The 20303-nt window shown below is 38.2% G+C and overlaps 2 protein-coding genes across 2 annotated transcripts; both read right to left on the bottom strand.

Annotated features, from left to right (window-relative positions):
* Positions 1-3618: 3618 nt before the first annotated feature.
* Positions 3619-4446, bottom strand: LOC122014161. Its single transcript, XM_042570341.1, has one exon. It carries the CDS (start codon positions 4444-4446, stop codon positions 3619-3621), a length of 828 nt encoding a protein of 275 aa, XP_042426275.1.
* A 4-nt stretch (positions 4447-4450) lies between these two features.
* On the bottom strand, positions 4451-5776 carry LOC122014160 (protein SMAX1-LIKE 4-like). The gene is made up of 3 exons (XM_042570340.1): positions 4683-5776; positions 4511-4597; positions 4451-4457 (listed from the first exon to the last, which is right to left on the bottom strand). Exons 1-3 carry the CDS (start codon positions 5774-5776, stop codon positions 4451-4453), a joined length of 1188 nt encoding a protein of 395 aa, XP_042426274.1.
* Between the last annotated feature and the right edge of the window lie 14527 nt (positions 5777-20303).

Raw genomic sequence — 20303 nt, 5'->3', positions numbered from 1 at the left:
TGATTTACATTTGAGTTAGACTCAAGTTTTACAGTTGACTTAGTCAATTAAATAACTATTTCAATGATTGGCTTCAAGGTTGTGGCGAGGCACTAGGCCTTCTTGGGTATGAGATCATCCACCACTTATAGACAAAGTCTTTCAAAGAAATTGCATATTTAATTTTCTTTCTGAACCCCCTAGGTCTAACTAGTCAAGTGTGAATCAAGCCTAGATACTTATCTAACCATTCTAGATTATACAATTAATAATCATGATTGACATTTATCAATTTAACATATGAATGGTCATGGATCAACCAAGTCAAGCAATTTATTAGTTAAGTTAACAAGTTTAAGTTAACTTTTGAGTTTTAATTTAATTTAGTTTAGATCTAAGTTAATTGAATTTAAGGTTAGATTTAAGTTAGATTAGATTTTAGTTTAGGTTAGATCTTATTTAAGTTTGTTTTATAATTAAAAGGTACTTGATTATAGCTTGGTTTGTAGGGTTTAAGTTTTACCTTAGACTTGTAACCAAGTCTAGATCTTGTGGATTAGTTAAATTATTAATAATATTTTCTAACTTATATATTTTATTTTTTAAAATATTACTTTGTTTCTCTAATTTTCTAAAAGTTAATTTCTTATGTTTATTAAATAATTTTGAGTTATTCTTATTTAGATTTGAATCAAATTTATTCGTTGTATTATTAGCATGCTATCTAATTTTCTAGAGAAATCTATACTAGAGTAAGTAGAATTAGTTAGGGGACAAACATGTGTTGCAAAAATTAGATTTTCATGTAATGTAAATTTACTTACCTTGATTTTCCCCCCTTAATTTTTGGGTCTTCTTTCTGGACATTTACTTTTGCAGTGACCTATTCATTTGCACTTGGAGCATTCAATGTGCTTCTTCCATTTCTGAATCAATTTCTCCTTCTTCTCCGGTTGTGCCGACCGAATCTTACGAGTAAGGCACTTGTTTCTATAGTGTCCTCTCTCCCTACACTTAAAATAGGTTATGTGAAATTTACAATTTGAATTTACAATTTTACTTTTTAGATCCATGATAGGATTCTCCCCCTTGACTGTTGCCATCTCGAATTTAGACTCAGATTCAACTATCTCTTCTTTGGCCATCAGTGCTATGAAATTGGTCTGATCCGATTCTTCTGAGTCTGGTTCGGAGGCTAACTCTGGGGATTCATACTCTGATTCGAACTCAGGTTCAACTTGGTCTTCTGGTTCTGAAGGAATCTAATGAAGCTTTATCGCCTTCTCCCAAAGCTCCTTAGCATTGTTGAACTTTCCAACTCGATCAAGCTCTAAATTTGTTAGTCCGCATAGGAGAGTATATGTTGCTTTTGCATTTGCCTCGAATTTTCTTCTTGTTTGTGCATCCCACTTGTCACAGGCAATGGGTACACATTCTTTAGTGGGGAGAATAAATCCGATCTAGACTATGGTTCATATCTCCACTTGGGTTTTCAGTTGGAGTTCCATCTGGTCTTTCCAGTATCCGAAATTTTCGCTGGACAAGAGTGGTAGGCATGCGGTGCATTTCCCATCTTGGTAGGCCATTAAAAAGGAATCTCGCACACAAAGAAAAAGAAAAATAAATGTTCCAAGACTTAGTCTTGGATTAGTAGTGCAGGAGAAAGATAAAAATAACAATTCACTAATTTCGAAAAAATAATAAAATATTAAAAAAATATTATTTCAAACTTTTGAAAATGTGATATTTCGCTAATGCTGACCAACGGTGAAAAGATGAAAATGAATTTTTCGAAAACAGTTTTGGAGGGGAAAAAAATGAAAACAATTTTGAAAACAGTTATTTTTAACAAAAACGGACGAAAAAGCGATGAATAAGAATGCTCGAACGGTAGTTGTACTAATTCAAAGCGACCCCGCTCTGATACTAATTGTTGGATCGAAAGCGCTAGAGGGAGGTAAATAGTGCTCGTGGCTATTTCGTTCGTTTCGGAAAACTCAGAATAATGCAGCGGAATAAAGACAAGAAACCAACGCAATCGCTAACAAGTTTCTTTTACTTGGTTCGGAGCTTGTGGCGACACCTACTCCAAGGCCCACACTCGTTGAGCGTTTACTTTGGGTAATCACTATAAGCTCGGAAGGTTACAATTCAGATTTACAATATTAAACAGTAATGAAATTATACCGTCAACGAAAACAGTAATCTTAAAGCTTCTGGTTGTCGAGACTTGTTGTAGTTTCGCTGGATCATTCTTTGAGCAGCACACGAAAGAAGGGTTGTCAAATTGTGTTGTACCCTTGCTGCTGCTCGAACTAGGCTTAAGTAGCCCGTGGAGGGCGCCCTTAACCTCGCCTCCACAGCATGGATAAGCCCTAACTTCTTCACCGCTTATCTGCCCGAGGGCGCCTCCAACCGCATGGAGGGCGCCCTCCACCTGCATCCAGGGCGCCCTCAGCTCCATAGAGGGCACCCTCTGCTCAGCATCTAAGGCGCCCTCTGCTCCATAGAGGGCACCTTCTACCTTGTTGCGCTGAGGTGTTCGGCTAGTGCACCCGAGGTACCTCCAAGCTCCATGGAGGGGGCCTTTGGTACTGTTCATCCGAGGCTTTATATCTTTTTGTTCCCTGCAAGATGTGTTAGTTCAAAATATAAAATATATCTTGCAAAACAGAATTAGACATAATACAATAAGGTTAAGATAAATATCTGACAGTCATCGGACTGTCCAGTTTTGACTTCGAAATTTCAATCGAAAATCCTAGGTCGAACCGACATCTACTGTTCCCTCACCGGGGAACACATCCTCACCTACTCCACTCAGAAGAGTTTACTTGTTACCAATTGATCCTCCAGACCAACTGGACTTTTGCTCAGCGTCCGAAGCTTCCGGTCTTCATGCTGGACATCCGCTCCACGACCCATCTAGTCTTCCACCCGGTTCGCGACACCAGGATTTCAACGTAGGGTTACCACCCGCTAGGATTTTGCCCCAAGCTCTCAACCCGCCAAGATTTTTCGCCTAGGGTTACCACCCCCTAGGGTTTTCCCTTTGCCTAACCGCAGCTAGAACTTTTCCTCATCTAGGGTTACCACCCCTTATGGTTTTCCACCTGCCTAATCGTAGATAGGACTTTTGTTTAAGTACACTTAGAACTTTCCTGCAAACTCATTCAAACATATTAGATAACAAAATAACTTCACTTTGGACCTTTTGATATAATCAAAACACAGGTTCGATCGTCGCTTATTTCCTTCACCAACATTATCTTCTTCTTTATCTTGTGATCGGGGAGGGACTTGATTTGAGTATCAAAGGGTTTAGACAAGGTCCACCTTGACCTCCCTTCTATCTCTTTTCCTATGTTCTCAATATTTTTGAATACATTCACCGCCATTGGAGACCTCTCATGAAGCTGAACGTGTTCTCATCGGGTGTCTCGGGACCCTACATTACTTGACCTAGCTAATCCAATAGCGGCCGATCCGATAACAATCAATCTGATATAGAGCGCGAGAGGAGCCGACTTGACTCGTATCCGACCCATTAGAAAGACTCGATTTAGATATTAGTGGAATTTTTTACGTAAACAAAATGTTACAACTTAAATATTACTGCCATCCACATTGTATTGTACCCTATTTGGCAGCAGGGAAGCCAAGAAACCATGCATTTTGGAGTCTCTCTCTACCTTGCAAACTCAACCTCACGTTCCCGCCGCCATCTCGAGCAGTTTGTAGATTCGCACGGATCACCTCTCTCGCCCACTTCTCGAAGAAGCTCTCGAGGAAGAAACCAGACGCCTGCATTAGCTCCTCTGCCACTTCTGGATCGACAACCAGATTCCCCTTTCTGACCTTTCCATTCTGCATCTCCTCGAACGCTCGATGGAGCTTTGTGAGAAGACTGACCTTCAGTTCCTGGTACTGACCCACCCCGGCATTTAAACTGAGCTGAACACTGGTTTGCAGAAGCTCCCGTGGGAGATGGAAGCTGATGCATTCAGTCTCCTCCTCTACGTTAACATACGGTTCGAAGTTAAGATCGAAACGGCCGTGATCTTCTGTCCGCAGCCTCTTCGAACTCCTCTCAAGATCACTGGATGATGATGCATCTTCATCCCTACTGACGTCATTAGCACTCTTTAATCTGGTCACCTGAGAAGTTGTCAGTATGAAGATCGCATCAGCTAAGCAAACTTCTTCTCCTAAACCGTCCTTAAAAGATCCAACTTTTAAGGCATCTGTGAATGGTTTAACGAAATGATCGCTCATTCGATCGATATCCTCCACCAAGACTATGCATTTCTGCGCCGCCCTTCTTATGGCACCCATGACGATCTTGCAGCACGAATCATCTCGCTTAATCCGTATTAGCTTATCCGTCGAGCCAAAAATGGACCTGGCCATGACCAATGCTACTCTTCTCTTGGCGATGTAATCGCTCCCTTTAATCAGCAGTGCCATGACCTTATCGCCTGTAGAACAGTCATGCAATGCTTTCATGATTGCAGGAATGCTGTTCGATTGCCAAGGGATTTCCTCTTGCAGTTGGCGCTGCAGATCGAGTAGTTCAACGGGGAGTTGGCAGATATTTGACACCCTCGAATCGAGGCTACTGCAAACATGAAAAATGGATGCATTTAGTCTATTAAATCTAGTGTTGTTTGAGATCTTTCAGATTTCGATCACTGATATCTCACCTGGAGGCTTGGAGGCCCAAGCCAAGCCAACCTGAGGGAACCACCACAGCTTGGAGGGACCATAGAATTTCGAGAGAAGGCTGCCTTGTTTGGCACTTCCGGTAGGTGCCGTAGCTTGCGGTGGCCAACAGCCAGACCCTGTTCTTTGCGCTGCTATTGAACTCAGAGAGCAGGCTGCCCATCGCAGCAACCATGTGCTCCGTTGCTTCATCATCCACTGCCCAACTCAAGTCGCCTGCGTAGATGATGATGCCATTTCTACCAGATGCTAGAGAATTGATGGTTCTTCGGAGATCAGATACCTTCGATTCCACATCGGCCTTACGCATGAGCCGGAGGTGGGAAGGGGAGAGTTGTAGATTCATGAAACTGGCGTGTCTGAGCTCGTCGGGGATCTCACTCCTGCCAAACCTCCTCATCAGCTCGGCCACAAGGCCTTCCAACGAAGAGCCAGAGTCCCCCACCACAACGGTGTTGGTGCTCCCCTGCTTCCTGAGCATCGCTTCTATAACCATCCTCAGGTCCTCACTCAGCGACGGCGAGGACTGGCTCAAAGCATAGGCATCTTCCTCGAGATGGCTCTTGATGCATCTGCTAGAGAAACCGGCCTCCCTCATCACCCTACTCACACTGGGGTCGTCGAGAATGGAGAGCATGAGTTGTTCCATTCCCACCTTGATGGCCAACAGAGGCTGCTGTTGGTCGAGCTCAATGCTGCCCTTTCGCTGGTTGGCCTGGGCCCTCTTGATGGCTGCGATGAGAGAGTTGGAGAGGGAGGGAGGGGAAGGTAGGAGAGCGCCGGAGAAGGGAGAGGTGGCGGCGGGAAGCCTGTGGAGAGCCACATTGAAACAGAGCTCAAGAGCTCTGCAGTGGAGAGGGTGGTGGAAGGCAGAGGGGCGGTGCGGCTGGGACTTGAGGCAAGCTCTCCTGAGTAAGTCGGAGGAGGCAGAGGAGGAGCTGATGAGGGTGGCAGCAACATGGAGGGGTGTGACCTGAGCATGGCCTCTCCTCGCCGCCAGGTCGAGGGAGAGCTTGAGAACTGAGGCGACCTCAGCAGTGAGGGCCTGGTGAACTGCACGCACTCCAGTTCTCATAAACACCATCTCCTATTGCTCCTTGATGGATCTTCGAGAGTCCGGAGCTTGCGCAAGAACAGAGAGTCGTTGTGATCAGAGCATTATAAAGCATGATGAGCTCCCCATGCACTTCTAATTACATCATCATCATCTCTCTCAGGCTTTTTTTTTTTCTTTTTCTTTTTCTGTTGTGGTTGCCGCCGTGGTTTCCAAAATCGTCATCCAAATGGTAGGATCTTAGAATCCTGCGATCTGGAAGTAACAAAATGATCTGGAAGTGTTTAGAATGGTTGTTTACAGTGGAGTGGGAGCAAGTTCGATAGGTTCCGAAAGAAGGGGCCATGATTTTTTACTAGGATTAAATTAAAAAAATATTATTTAAAGTCTTTTTAAAAATTCATATTTTATATCTGAGATTATTTTCCTCTTTTACAAAATTAAAAAATTTTCAGTTTTAAGTCTATTTAAAATATTTATTTAATTGACGTTCGACCATTTTTTATTTCAATAATATTTTCTTTAATTTCTCCCTTCAAAATTATGAGTTTGGATACTTAAATGACGTTTGATTATTTGTTAGGAATTAGAATGGAGATATGAATCATAGTATAATAGTATAATGGAATGAAAATGAGTATAAATATGAATATTATTTTTAAAAATAATATTTGATTAGTGAAATATTTTCTATTAGAATAAATTAAATTTTCTTTTTTTCCTTTAGAGAAAAATAAAAAAAATTAGATGTGAAAGAAAGTTGAATCTGATGAGAAAAAGTATGATGAGTTCTCCTTACACTTCTAATTACGTCGTCATCATCTCTCTCGGGCCTTTATTTTTTCTCATGTTGTGGTTGCTGGCGTGGTTTCTAGAATCGTGATCCGAATGATAGTATCTTACAATCCTATGATTCTGCAAGTAACAAAACGATCGTTCCGATTTAGAATCGTTTTTTTTACAATGGACTCGGAGGAAGACCTTGAACGCGTTCAAGCGAAGAGGTCTTATAACACTCGTTCACATTAATTTTAATATCAAGGAGTGTTATAAGAGCATCTACAACGCTATTAACGTGCCACGTGTTAATAGCAATATAGTATTATATATATATATATATATATATATTTCAATCCGTAGGCATTTAACGCGTTCAATTTCTTAACCGTGTTAAATGCTATAGTGTATCTATAGTACATCTATGTAGATATTAATGTTGGAATATTAACAGCATTGCAGATAGCCTAACACATTAATGTATCACATTATAGGTGCTCTTATGAGATTACACTTTTGGAAATTTATACTGTGATTTTTTTCTAGTGTAAAAGATTTTGTTAGTTTTAAGATTATTTAAAATATTTATTTAGTTGACGTTGGATCATTTTGATTTTCAAAAATATTTTCTTTAGTTCCTCCGAAATTATGAGTTTGGATACTTGTATTAGGTTGAATAATATGTCTCTACAAGATTATTTTCGTATTTGAACCAACAAAATTAATAATTTTGACGCATTGGCCTTTAAACGGGGTCATTTTGGGGCCCTTTTCGGCTCCAAACCCTACTGATCCGTAGTCCGCGATCAGACCCAAATTAATCCAAGTATGATTGTTACAGTAGTTTTGTGTTCTGATTACATCCTCCAGGGTTATCCGGAGTGGTTAGTGCGTAGAAGATTACCCAATGAGATTGTAGGTTCGAATCATGAGGTAGTCAGGGCGTAAATCCCTGGTCCCCGTGTCCTTCTTCCCACTGCGCACTAGCTTCTCCGGTTACTGTGATTAATCTCTCTCGCGAACGTTATCGCCTTTTTGCCCAATTCTGATTCCTCGCTTTCATTTTCCGCGCCTCCATTTGGCTTAATTAATTCGTCTCTTCCTGTGGTCGCTTAAGATTCTGCAACAACACTGTCAACGTGTTTTTTATCTGAGCGGATCTAAAAAATACATAGATTACTACACAGTGCTTCTTAATTTCGTAGATCCAATAAAATGCAGAAGAACCACCCCCAGCCCTGCTCTGCTAAAAATCCATACAAAAGCAGTACTGCATGGCACGATCTATCTCAGAAATGTCGATGCAGTGTGCTTGTGAACACACAAAAACCCTCAAAGAATCAATCAGAGAAGGAAGGAAGGAAGGAAATAAAAGGTTGGAAATTTTTTGAAACTTTTTGCTGAGCTAAAAAAACACATAAATATTTGTGTACCGATGTCTCCTCTTTTTCTCACTTTGGAGCAGCCGCCAGACTGCTCTCTCCCTGTCTCGTTGGAACGACAATTGCAGAGACGCTGCTGCTGCCTTCTTTCTCCCTTCTCCCTAAGTACCGAAAAGCATGCTCATGTCTGCTCGACATGCGTCACTTTGGTACGTGCAAGAAATGAAATGATGAACAAGATACAGATTTGCATTCAAACTCGACAACAGAAGTTAATTTGTCTGAATGAAACAAACATAATTTCCAGGATAATCCACTGTCCCCCGACTGTGAAGTGAAATATCAAGCTTATGTTACGTTCCTGTGCAAATTATTTTCCCACTCATTTCTTGTGATCAAAAGGTAGCTTTTTGACCGATGTCCTTTGAGTTTGTATTGGGAACTGTGAAAGATGCTGCTTGTTCCTACCATTCGTATTTCTTGCAGGCTTATCGTTTCCAATCGAGTTTGTTCCTCCCGTCCCGGGCCGTGCATTATTTTCCAGCTTCATAATTATTTAGTTTCGTGATGTTTGAAAGAATCAAAGTACTGTAGTTGAGAAAGGCAGTGAAAAATATCCTTTCAGGAAGAAAGAAAAGTGAAAAGATGAGAAGGAACGAACTCACAACAGCAGCAGCAGCAGCAGCAGCAGCAGCAGCTGCTTCCCTGCATTTTGCCTGCTCAAATCCAACACTCTATGTCAACAATCAATGAAATGTTGTATGCATTTCAATAAACTCACTCCTGGGACATGGTAATTTAACTCTGAGAGCAAAGTGTTCATGCTAGAATTGTCCATGCCCAACCATCTGTCCCCAAATTTCTCTATTCCCGTGTCCCCTTATCGATCGGACGGACCAGATTATATCTCAAGGATGTCTTACACATCACGAGGATACTGCACACATCTTAAAGATGTCATGATGCCTTAAGATGTAATTTGGTCCGTCCGATCGGCAGGGGACACGGGGACAGAAAAATTTGAGGACAAAAGATTTGATTTACAACCAATGTAGGTTTTTTAATCACAGCTTTTCTCTAAATTTAACTAAATAAAATTCATTTAAAATAAAAGATAATATACTTTAACATCAACATGCAAAAAATTAAATAGTTTTAAAACTCTAACCATGTAATGATAAAAATAATTTTAAAGTAATGATAAAAATTCATATACAATGACATAAAATATTCAGAGTATTTGAAAATTTTTTATAACGGTTACATCCTGAACCCTAAAAATCACATGATTCAATCAATTTTTTTTCTTCTCTTCTTAGTAACTTCCTTTTGATGACTCCCAAGGAAGAGTTAAAAAATCTATTAGGGCATCTCCCATCTCTGTTTTTTCAGAGTGGGCATCTCCAATTTCAAAGCTCTAGATGAGTGTTTTTTTTATCCCTACTATGCCTCATTAAAAACATTAAAAACTCCACTGCTCTTTTCATTTAAAAAACCTTCCAATAACTTTTTCCATGGACTCTACACTATCAAATCGCCCTTGTTTATTTTTTTTTAATTTAATATTTCTATGGCACCACCCACATTCTAAATTTTGAGAGAGAAGAGTAGTCTTGAAATTTCACTATTGTTCTTAAAATAAAAACCTTTAATCTTATGCTCACAATGATTCAAACTTGTTTGTTCAGTTTTTTTTATTTCACAACCTCTCAAAAAATCTTACATTGAGATGATAAGAAGAAAACCAGAATCTAGTTAAATGCTGTTGAATAGTTCGCTGTAAAACAATTTTACTCCAAGTTTGAGCTCCAGCGGAGTTTCAATAACTCATTGAAATAATGAATAGCTTCTGAAACAAAAAAGAAAAAAAATTAATAGCACGGAATCAGAATTGCCATGGCAGAAACAGACATAAATCAGATAAAAAGCAGAGTGGACTCTATTCATGTCCTTTCCATTGGCAAGGAGAAAGAGTGAGAGAACTTGATAGATTATTTTTCTGGGGTTTTCCACCTTTCTCGTTCATTGGCATCGTGATTTTCAAAGGAAGACGCAAAGGGGAAGAATGAGACAGGGAACAATGAAAGAGAAGAGGAATTAAGTGCACTTGGAGGGTTTGTGGGCAATTCAGCAGGACGACAGGACAGTCATGCAACGCTCTTGTCCTTCTGCCCTTTCAAAGCTTCCTCCTCTGCTTGGATTCTCTTCTCTGTCCATGGAGGTTATGCTCTTTGCTCCACTGGCTCAAGACTCTTATCATTCATTGTCTTTCAACCTGAAAAATCTATCTGCTTTGATGGATGAGCTTAGATAAATTTAATTCTACCTACTATCAAGATAAATCGGGAAGTATTACGTAGCAAACGACTCATCAGCTTAGTATTCTTAAATCAACAGCCTATTAAAAATATTTATCTGTTAATGTTTTGAAATTGGGATTTGTAAAATTAAAAAATATCGCTGCACCATTGTTGGGGTAAAAAAAAAAATTGTTGACCTAAATAATTTGATTTCTGAACAAATTAATTTGTACTTAAAATGGAATAAATAATATGGTTTAAGATAATGGCATTCAAACAAATTAGTTTGACTTAAAACAAGTTGATAAGATTAGATTATAATAATATATTAATAAAATCAAATCTCTTTTAATAAATTTACTACACGTCTCCCAAAAGCTTCTTTAATTAGCTTGTTTTATGAGCAATCTTCGGTCAGTAAATATAATTTTTGTGACGTTTATTGACTGACCAAAACCCACATTTTTTTTATTAAAAAAAGAACAAAGAATACTTTTACAAATTGAGTCAATGGAAAATATATTTGGATGTACGCCAACTACCTAAATTCTTTTTATTGGCATTTTATAATTGATATTATAAATATTTTGCTAAAATAAATAAACAGATGGAATCAAATAAAAATCGTGTGACTTTTCCTTTCTATATCAAAATAAACCAAGTAAATCTCTCAACATATTTTTAAAAATTTCATAGAATCATATGGTAAAAGAGTTGGGAGAGATAAATGGTGACTACTAGTCATTAGTATAAATAATTAAGATACGAAAGAAGATATGCTAAGATATACTGAGTTTATATCCAAGATTTTATATGATAATATTCTATATCTTAATCACTTTCCTAAGGATGTCTAAAAATTTCATAGAATCATGATGTAGCATGAACATGTTCTAATTATTTTTAAGACATAGCTTTGGTAGACATATGTCTCTTTCCAATAGAAAAATAGCAATCAACCACACGTTTATTTTAAAAATTAAATAGTAAATCCTTCTATTACTAGACAAATTATAATTTTTAATTATTTTTAAATAAGTAAATATTTATATATTTAATCAGTAAAAACAGAGATGTACAATATTCATCTTCAACCTTCTAGGATAGAGTATAAATTTGAATAGATGTTCAAAGTTTTATACGTATCTGAATTTTCTTATACGTACTCTCTATATGCATCCTCTACCTTTCAAAAATAGTTTTGTTTCTAGTTCTTACATGTCAAACGGGTCAATCTGTAATTATAGGTGAGGCGGGCTACCATCCTATTGGACTAGGAAATTCTCAATCGAATCTTAGGTGGCTTACCGGTTTGGTGAGTTAACTCATGAGTATATTAAAAAGTAAAATATATATAATAATGGTAAATTTTTAAGTTTGAGTTGTAAATTAAATAGACGAAGCTCATGAGCCTATTGAATTTCCATTTTAATTATAAGTTTTGAATAAATAATTCTCAATTCATGGGCCAACCTAAGTCAGCCATGGGTCGGGTTGTGAGGCCCGCCTAGGCTCACAACTTGAGCGAATCAATCCACTTAGACTTATTTTTAAATAGATTAATAAAATTTTAATTCAATTCACTTAAATTATTTAACTAGCTGAATTAATTTAAAGAACTCAATTCAAATTGACCATCCTAAGGGTGCGTTTGGTTCGGGGTTATTCTTGATAACCTTGGTTATCCATCCAAGGTTATCAACAAAAACCTTGTTTGGTTTAGGTATTCGATGATTCCCTAATAATGTTCCATGCCCGACATGTCAGCAAAAGGTCATGCAACCCGGAATCAGAAAACCTTAGAAAACTAAGATTTTTCTTGATTCCGGGGTTAACGAATTTTTTTTACCAAAAATACCCTCCGATAAGAAAAAAACATGAAAAAAAGAGAAAAATTATAAAAAAAAAATTAAAAATGTTTAAAAAAATTTAAAATTTAAAAATGTATTTTTAAAAAAATAAATAAATTAAAAAAATAAAAAAAATTTAAAAAAATATAAATTTTAAAAATAAAAAATAAAAATTTTAAAAAATTAAAAATTTATAAAAATTAAAAATTTTAACAATTTTAAAATTTTAAATTTTTTTAACAATTTTAAAATTTTAAAAATAAAAAAATTAAAAATAAAATAAATAAATAAAAATTAAAATTTTAAAAATGTAAAAAATAAAAAAACACATAAAAAAGTAAAAAAATATACCGGAAAAAGAAAAGTAAAAAAACATAAAAAAAATAAATAATAATAATAATATTATTATTATGTATAGTTGGTTTTGTAACTGAGGGTAATACGGTAAAATATTAAATTAGGGTATTCATTAAAACCTTCAAACAAACACGTTTTTGTTACATTACCTAGGTTGAACCAAACAACATTTGGTTATGTTTTCTTCCCCATAACCTTGGTTATGTGATTACATGGTAATCACATAACTAAGGTTATACATGATAATTTGAACCAAACACACCCTAATAATCATCCATATATTATATGGTGAATCATATGTGCATTATAACCAAGTGTTACCAAGTGTCTCACCCTCGTCAAAATTTGAGTGTCTCGATATTGCTGCTTAAAAATTAAATATTCTTTTGTAAGAAGTCATCCAATTTAGAAATTCAAATCTCTTAGTGCCCTCTTAGTCTATTATACGATTTCGACGCTTTTTATCTAATAAATTTAACTGAAAAAATTATCATCTAAATTATCTTAATTCCGTATCTCAATTATTATTTTTAATATATTTTTACTTTATCAATGTATCTAATTAAATATTTTATTCTTGGAAAAAAAATCTAATAAAATACATTGATAAAGTAAATAAAAATAAAAAAGTTATAATTTATATACGAAATTGAGATAATTTAGATAATATTTTTTTTGAATGAATTTATTAGATGAAAGATATTGAAATCATGTAGCGAATCAGGAGGAGTCCATAGCATCTGAATGGAAAATCATCTCCTTTTGCAAGTGAAATAGCCTCTGACATTTCTCCCTGTTTGTGATTGGGCAAGCTAGCGGTCTCTGGTGGCCAGCTCCCATTAGCTAGCAGTTAAATTGTGAAGGCGTTAATAAGCTAGACATACAACTTTCACACAGTGTTTGATTCATGGTTATCTAGTCTCTATCCTCATGAAATACTTATAAGCTCTATCAACCTCTTTACCTATCTCTGCTTAGTATATCTCATTTTTGATGTGCAACAACTTCTTAATCAATGGTGAGTTAATACACTTAACCTATCAAATCCATAGGTCTGCATGCCTCATGTCTGTGTGATGAATCCACTTAATTCACAATGAGTTTTGCATGTCCTGTGATACGGCTGACAATGGAGGGGCCCAAAAGGAAAGGATAAGGAGGGTCAAGGTCATATAGCGGTCAAAAGTCAAGATGATGTGGCAGTCAATAGTCAAGGTGACTTGGCAGTCAATAGTCAAGCTGACGGGGCAGTCAGAATCGAGCATAGGGGATGGCCAGAGGCCCGGCAGACTTGTTGATCGAAGGGGCAAAGCAGTAGGAAGACAAAGGGAGACGACAGGCGAGGTACAAGTCACAGGTCGGGATCGGCAGAGCTGTTTAGAGATGACCCGATCTACAGGCCTGCGGTCGAGGGCCAGGAAATACAAAGCGCAGGGTACAGATCGGGATCGACAGGGCTGTTTAGAGATGACCCGATCTACAGGCCTGCGGTCAAGGGCCAGGAAATACAAAGCGCAGGGTACAGATCGGGATCGGCAGAGCTGTTTAGAGATGGCCCGATCTACAGGCCTGCGGTCGAGGGCCAGGAAATACAAAGCGCAGGGTACAGATCGGGATCGTCAGAGCTGTTTAGAGATGACCCAATCTACAGGCCTGCGGTCGAGGGCAAGGAAATACAAAGCGCAGGGTACAGATCGGGATCGGCAGAGCTGTTTAGAGATGGCCCAATCTACAGGCCTGCGGTCGAGGGCCAGGAAATACAAAGCGCAGGGTACAGATCGGGATCGGCAGAACTGTTTAGAGATGACCCGATCTACAGGCCTGCGGTCGAGGGCCAGGAAATACAAAGCGTAGGGTACAGACCGGGATTGGCAGAGCTGTTCAGAGTCAGCCCGACTGGCAGGTGATGCTTAGAGGTTGGATCTGATCGGAGGATGCGAGGCAGATGCAGGCCACAATAGATCGGATGAGCTAAGCCGTGCGGGAGTCGGGGAATCACAATTTCCCGTCAAGGGGTAATCACTACATACCAGCGATACGTGCGAAGGCGGAGGTTTCGGAATGAGAAGATGCTTTCACAACCAATAGCAGTCTGACAGATGACCTTCATTACAAGACAAAACTCATGTGTAAAGGCGGAGGTTTCGAAAACAAGAAGATGCTTTCACGATCAATAGCAGCACGACAGGTGTCCGAGACTACACGACAAAGCCCAGCGTCTAACGCTTTCTGACAGGATGACAGGTTCTAGAAGCGAGAAGGGGGCATAAAAAGGAGAGGCTTCTTCATACGCGGGGAGCACTCTCTCGTCACTTTTTTTCCACAACTTTTCACTTTCAGTCAGTTTTTTCTGTCTCTTTGCGTTTTCTGGGGAAAAAGTACCTGACTTGAGCGTCGGAGGGCATGATCCGGGAACTTTTTCCCTGGGTTCTGGTCTCTAACGTGAGGAGGGGGATCGCCTGAGTGTGTGCAGGGACCTGCAGCATCGTCAGCCGCCCGTGGGAGCCGAATCACCCACGACTTTCCGTCAGCAACCAGGCCGTCGCGACCAGCCTTCGTCCGACTCAGCCTTCGGACGGGATCACTGGATATGTCATAAGACTCTGGACAGTAGAGCCTTGTTCCATTCCTTTAGGTTCCAAGTCCATAGCCTCCTTCCTCATTCGGCTTGCAAATTTATGTCCAAGATATGGGGGTGACTAGCTATCCATACAAACCCTCTACATAGTACATAGATTCTATCAATGATGACATGTGATAGTGAGAGGATAGAGAACCATAAACACTCAACTCCCTGCAAGATTGATGCTATCAACTCTAGTTTACCGCATACGAAAGTGTGTATTGTGCATGGTCAGGACTTGATTTTACTGATAATGGTATCTACTAGCGTGTAATCTAAAATTCTGAGTTTCATTGACACTAATGGGATACTCAAATATCTGAATGGTAAGATGTCTATTTGAAAGCCCGAGAATTACAATAGAGCATCCCTGACTCGCTCATCCACTCTAGCCAGGTATATCTTGGATTTCAATTGATTTGCATGCAAGTCTGGTATATCATTGTGGCAGCTCGTCTCCCGCGTCTCTGTCAATTCGTCTCAAGACTAACACGGAGGAGATAAATCACGGGCGATTACTAGTCTTTGGAATAATGACTAACACATAAGGAAGGTATTTACTTCGGCTTTATCGAGATTCGAACCCCAGACCTCATTGTGACAACACCTCATGCGCTGACCACTAGACTCATCTGAGGAGACTGAGGGGACAAGTCTACTATATTATGAAACTACTCCAAATTGTTCATCATGATACTCGCATATGATGTATCTCCTATTTGCATGGGGCGTTGCCACCAAGAATTTTAAAATGTTGATTCTAAAGAATGAAAATACAAAAAATGAAATCTATAAATTGTAAACACTTAATAGTGATCTGTCGAAGATCTTATCCTTCGTGTGCAGTTGGCGACGACAACTAGTGACCGTCGTCGCCAACTAGTGACCGTCGTGCTTGCCTTCTTCTTGCTAATAATATCCTTTATAATATTATACTTAATTTCTATATATTTATCTTTACTATAAATTTGAGATCCTTAGAAAAAATTATAATAACTTAATTATCACAATGTACTGTAATAGGATTTTCACTATCCTTAATCATCTTTAGATATTTTAAGAACCTTTTTAACTAGACAATTTCTTACACGTTGATGTACAAGTCACATACTTAACTTCCATTATTAATAAGACTACACAAATCTACTTTTTTCTATTTCATGAGATGATATTATTATTCAGTAAGAAGATATATCCAAATATAAAATTTTTACCATTAAAATCTTCTATTCAATCCATATCTATAATTCTTCAGAACAGACTCATCTTATATTCTTAAAAAAGTAATAATAATAATTTACTGTCTCTTTAAAATATCTCCCACATCTCCCGCTGTAAAAAAAAAAGTTAGCATTTTTTTTAATTAATGCATGTTGGTAGAGCATATGTTAGAAAAAAATGTTAGTTTTTTTTTAATCCATGTTGAAATAAATTTTTGTTGTTCTCCATGCTTTGGATCGATTAGGCTTGAATCATTAATTGGGCTTGGCTCGAAAATTGGGTTTGGGCAAAGACCCCATTGGAATAGTTCTTATTAGATTAATTCTTATAAGAACATAGGACCAAGCTAGCCATTCGAACTTGGCTGGCTCGAAGAGTCAACATTATCCTTAAACTGAGTGACTCGAGTTTGCTGAGTGGGTACATTGATCAAGTCAGCACCGAGTTGAATCGACTTGGACTTGGTTTTGATTTAAAGAATCTGACTTAATCTGACTCGAACAGACGAAGCGCAATGGCACTTGGGGTGCCTCGTGCCACTCAAGATAAAAGGCACCTTTTTATTGTAACAACTCGGCCCTTTGGCCTCTTGGGCGGCCCTTACGGTGACCCAACTGACGGCCCTTATGTCGTCGGTCTATTTGGCGACCTCTCATGTCATCGACCGATGACCCTTTGGCCGTGCCGTTACTCACTAGGTCTTTCCACCCCTGTCCAGTGGATTTTTGCCTCCCCCAGGATTCAAACTCTAGACCTCCAGGGTTAAATACTAGAGTTTATGAATCCTGGTAGCTAAGTGAGCGACCGCTCACTTCGCTACCAGGATTCATAAACTCTACTACTTAAGCCTGAAGGTCTAGAGTTCGAATTCTGGGGAAGACAAAAATCCACTGCCAGGGGTGGAAAGTCCTAGTGAGTAACCGGCCAAAGGGTCATCGGTCGACAACATTAGAGGTCGCCAAATGGGCCGATGACATAAGGGCCACCGCAAGGGCCGCCCAAGAGGCCAAAGGGCCGGATCGTTACATCAGAAGAGGATTCTCATGTGGATCCAATAGAGAATTTCAAAACTGATTTACTTGAGATTGCCTTAACTAAACCAAGGAAGATAGGGATTGTATTGATTACTACTACACTAGCGTCTTTTCTAGTGGGAGTAGTAGTGACCTATCTACTTTTTTAGATTAGTTCTAATCTTTTGTTATGTGTTGACAAACTTAAACAATGTTATGTGTTAACAATTTTTAAAGAATGATTAGTTCATTTAAATGATGAGTTCATATGATGATGTATTTATTTAATGGGATGTGTATAATATAATTGATCAATGTTGATTAGATTATATCATACAAATGATGAATAAAAATATAATTAATTACCATTTAATTTGGTAAATCAACTTAGATTTATATTGAGTCAATCACAAATTATATATATATGAATTACATTGAATAGCTAAATAATGTGTTTATTTATGATAAATTATGGTAACTAAGAATATCATAGCTGAACTCAATAAGATAAAGAAACTATATGATAAAGAAACTATATGAGGATAACTATTAGATATGACATATATCTCAAGATACAATGTATTATTAAGGAATAAGAAGTTTTAGAAGTTGTGAATCAATTTATGAAAGAACTTGCTGATGGTTCTACAACACAACATAAATGTGATATTGATGCCTATAATGCATGAAAGAAAAAGGACTATACTACTAAGGATGTATTGATTAATTTGATAGTGGATGATTTGGTATTTGAGTATGAGTCATTATCTTCAGCTCATGCAGTCTGGGTTGCCCTGAGAGATAAATATAGTAGAGTTAGCTTGAGGAAACTTTGTTAGCTGATAATTAAGTTTGACAACTATAAAAAGTATCCGAATATATGCATAGCCCAACATTTGAGAGAAATGACTAATATGAATCAGGAGCTAAAAGTTGCTAATCCTGAGTTGACTGATGAACAATATAGGTAGTTATCTATTCCCTTTTTGATTCTTGGGAGATGATGAAATAAAATATGACTTATAGTAAAAGTATCAAGACTTTTACTAATGCCTCACGCCATGTTGAACTAGAAGCGGAGAGTCTTGAATCCACAAGGATTTCTGGATAAATTTTTGTAGCTAAAGATTTTGTTGGAGCATTTGGATCTAAGAATAAGAAAACATAGTTCAAGAAAGGAAAGTGAAAGGGAAAAAAAGCTGGTGTCACTGGCACGGTTGGACAAGGCCCAATAAAGAAGAATTTTAAATGAAAGAAGTATGGACAAAAATCTAAAAGAAGTTGACTTGCTATAATTGTGACAAAAATGGTCATTTTACTAAGGAATATATTGAGCCAAAAAAGATTTAGTAACAACAAAACATGTACCACAAATTTGGTAGAGGTGAGCCTTTGCACCACCTTGTGCGGAACAATGCACCAACAAAACATGCAAACAAAAAGGGTCATCTATTGATGCTCTACAATAGATCCTGTTTCTTTCCTTTCGCATCTAGAAGATAATTGGAGCCCGAGGTGAGCCTTTGCACCACCTTGTGCGGAACAATGCTCCATGATTCACAATTGAGGAGGGTGGCACGAGCAGCAAGTTGATTAGTTGCACAGGCACTTGCGTGAAGCCGGTTGGAGGAGGAGATGTTGGGAACTCGGTCAGGCCCTCCACTCGAGTTCCCCGCTAGGTATGAGGGCCTGTCATTGATATCACTGGGTCGTTCGGCAAAGGACCTCCTGCTGCTGCTTGTTATTGTTGTACTAATCTCTGCGATCGAGCTGCTATTAGTAGCTCCAAGTCTTCTTGCGACAAGGTAACTGTAGTGAGTCATCCAGTATCTTTCATCTCCACATTTCAGGTTCAGGCAAAGATTCTCATAGACAGTAACCAAATTTGATTTTGTCTAAAATTAGGAGAAATGAAATACTAGGCGCGTGACTTTGATGTTGACCGTGAAAAGATTCCGCGAGAGAAACTGGCCACACTGATCAATCATGCATGCTAAGAAAAGAGAGTAGGGGAGAAGAGCGTTAGCAACCGGGCTAGACAGGGGTCTCCGGCGTAGATACTCGGATGCTCAAGTCAGTGACTAATCATAGAAATGAATGTATAAGCGTAGCCTCGTGTGCCTTCGCTTATAGATGAAAACTTTCTTTTATAATGTATTTTTTTTTTCTGTGCATGAATCTTGAGGTGATACCAAAATAGAACTGATCATTATAATACTTTAATACCTTTTTAAAAATGGACCGACCATTATTTTAACTTAATTTTTATCCGCTCATGCTCCCTCCTGAACATCAACTAGGAAGAAAGCTTACAAATTCATACTTTTGAACCCTTGCCTCTCCCTTCCGTAGGAGTTTCCTCTCTCTTCCGTCGGAGTAAACACATCGTATTTAAAATACTCAGCAACTACATAAACAAGATGCCGCTTCCTTTTTATGCTTTTAATAATAAATCTAGATTATTTTATTGATTATTTTTAATATGATCAATCTCAGTCTTATAATTTTTTTTTTATTACTCATCAAAATAAATCAAAACATGCACGCGACGGATAGTTCTTTTACGCTTCGACATTTGATTAGAAAACGCGGGACCTATTAATTATTGGACACGTGACTATTTGGTAGATGCCAAAAATGGCTATCGTCACACCTTTGACGTGCTTAAAAATTGATTTGACGCGGCTCCAAATATTTAGTGACGCATTGACACGTGAAATTATTTAGGCAATTTTAAATATTAAAAAAAATACTCAATTGTATTTTTTTTTTTCTAAAATCAATACTTGTTATTTAACTCGACACACCATGTGTGGGAATGCGCGCCCCGGTCCTTGAAGAATAAAGAGTGTCACACCATTGCTTGCAAGTCAACGTCAGCACAATCCAACTATTAAAAGCAACGGTCAAAGTCAAAAAAATCCCCTATTGGTAGAACAGTGTGCAGTCTACCTCAGAGTGACGTCACGATATATGACGACGGCAGACTTATTCAACTGTTCCCATTCAATCGACTGCGTTGACT

This window comes from Zingiber officinale, chromosome 8B (genome assembly GCF_018446385.1).
Source record: "Zingiber officinale cultivar Zhangliang chromosome 8B, Zo_v1.1, whole genome shotgun sequence".
Taxonomy (NCBI): domain Eukaryota; kingdom Viridiplantae; phylum Streptophyta; class Magnoliopsida; order Zingiberales; family Zingiberaceae; genus Zingiber; species Zingiber officinale.
The sequence above is the reverse complement of the archived record's forward strand: the minus strand, read 5'-3'. Positions and strand labels throughout refer to the sequence as shown.

Excerpts from the sequence above, each read along its gene's own strand:
- LOC122014160 (XM_042570340.1), bottom strand. The coding sequence starts at position 5,776 with ATGAGAACTGGAGTGCGTGCAGTTCACCAGGCCCTCACTGCTGAGGTC. Across the intron at positions 4,598-4,682 it reads TTGGGCCTCCAAGCCTCCAG|TAGCCTCGATTCGAGGGTGT; the intron begins GTGAGATATCAG and ends TCATGTTTGCAG.
- LOC122014161 (XM_042570341.1), bottom strand. The coding sequence starts at position 4,446 with ATGGCACTGCTGATTAAAGGGAGCGATTACATCGCCAAGAGAAGAGTA.